Source organism: Dreissena polymorpha, chromosome 16 (assembly GCF_020536995.1).
Source record: "Dreissena polymorpha isolate Duluth1 chromosome 16, UMN_Dpol_1.0, whole genome shotgun sequence".
NCBI classification, from domain to species: domain Eukaryota; kingdom Metazoa; phylum Mollusca; class Bivalvia; order Myida; family Dreissenidae; genus Dreissena; species Dreissena polymorpha.
Window position 1 is genome coordinate 7841475 of NC_068370.1, and position 1204 is coordinate 7842678.

Sequence of the window (1204 nt, forward strand, 5' to 3'; positions counted from 1 at the left end):
ATTGCCACATTGAACCACACCTCCTCGGCGGAATGCAGATGCTCATCAACGAGTCGTTTGCAGACATCCCCAAAGCGCCAGATTGGATACCTGATTGTTTTTCGTACCCCGCATCACCGTACAGAATGGGCCTCATAAAGAACTGCCAAACAAACCAATGTAACTATATTTTCATTTCTTTTTCGTATTTCATATAACAGCAAATCGCGGTTAATCTCGAATTAAATATAAAAAAAACGTTGTTTTTTGCCTTGGCAAAAACTAAGAGACAAAACCAAACCACATTGAATCAGTAATCTGAAAATAAAAAAAACCCATTTCCAAAACAATTTGCTTTAAACAAACACAAGTTATTTGCATTTCCGATAAATATTAGTCAACTTTTTTTATTTATAGACACGCTACCATGTGTAGCCTATGTTTATTAAATATTTATATTGAAAACTGTTACTTCTGGTACTTAACAATGTTATCATTTATCAATCACATCTGATTGTCTTACTTCCAGCAAACCAGAACGATGCACTGCCAGTCGGCCAAGTGACCACAGAAAACCATCCTGGCCTTCTTATCGCCATTCTTGTGATGCAAATCATTATGATGCTGGTTGTCAGTTTCGCGTGCTTCAGACAGCGCAACTATTCAACGTGTGCAGTCTGCAAAGGACATGACGAGCCCGGAATCAGTTTGGAACAGCAATAGACAATTCAGTTTTGGTGGATATTTTTAAAGGCTATTCTCCAGATATATAGGAAAGGAATTTTTATCAGAAATTAGCCCTACGGGGAGATCTTTTTACTTGAGTTAAACGATGGTTTTGTAAACTTAGTCATAATTTTTGCCCCTGCATTCAGGTTTTATTGTCCAAACGTTTGTTATTAGTATATATACAGCATCTTATTAGATATCGTATTGTTATCACATTTTTATAAGAAGTGTGTAACTAAACTCATTTTGGCGACGACATAGATTCTTGCATAACATAAACATAGAAACACCTGTTAAAATGTCATATATGACGTCATCGGGATTGTATTTATTCGTAACCTTATAAATTACAGTATACTCTGAATGATGCAGCAAAAAGATCATCTAGTGTGAATATTTCTGTTTTCTTTTTTTTCTCCAGAAAATAGATCTCTAGACAATTAAGATATAAGCATATATATGTTTTATCTATATAATAATGCACATCAGAAAAATA

The 1204-nt window shown here is 34.6% G+C and overlaps 1 protein-coding gene across 1 annotated transcript in view; it reads left to right on the plus strand.

Moving 5' to 3' along the window:
• Positions 1–702, plus strand: part of LOC127862822 (uncharacterized) — a 2409-nt gene extending 1707 nt beyond the window's left edge. The window contains exons 1-2 of the mRNA XM_052402088.1: positions 1–159; positions 509–702. The exon at positions 1–159 is cut by the window's left edge and continues 1707 nt beyond it. Of these exons, the coding sequence (XP_052258048.1) occupies positions 1–159; positions 509–702 (353 nt within the window). The remainder of the gene's footprint in view (positions 160–508) is intronic.
• The last annotated feature ends 502 nt before the right edge of the window (positions 703–1204 follow it).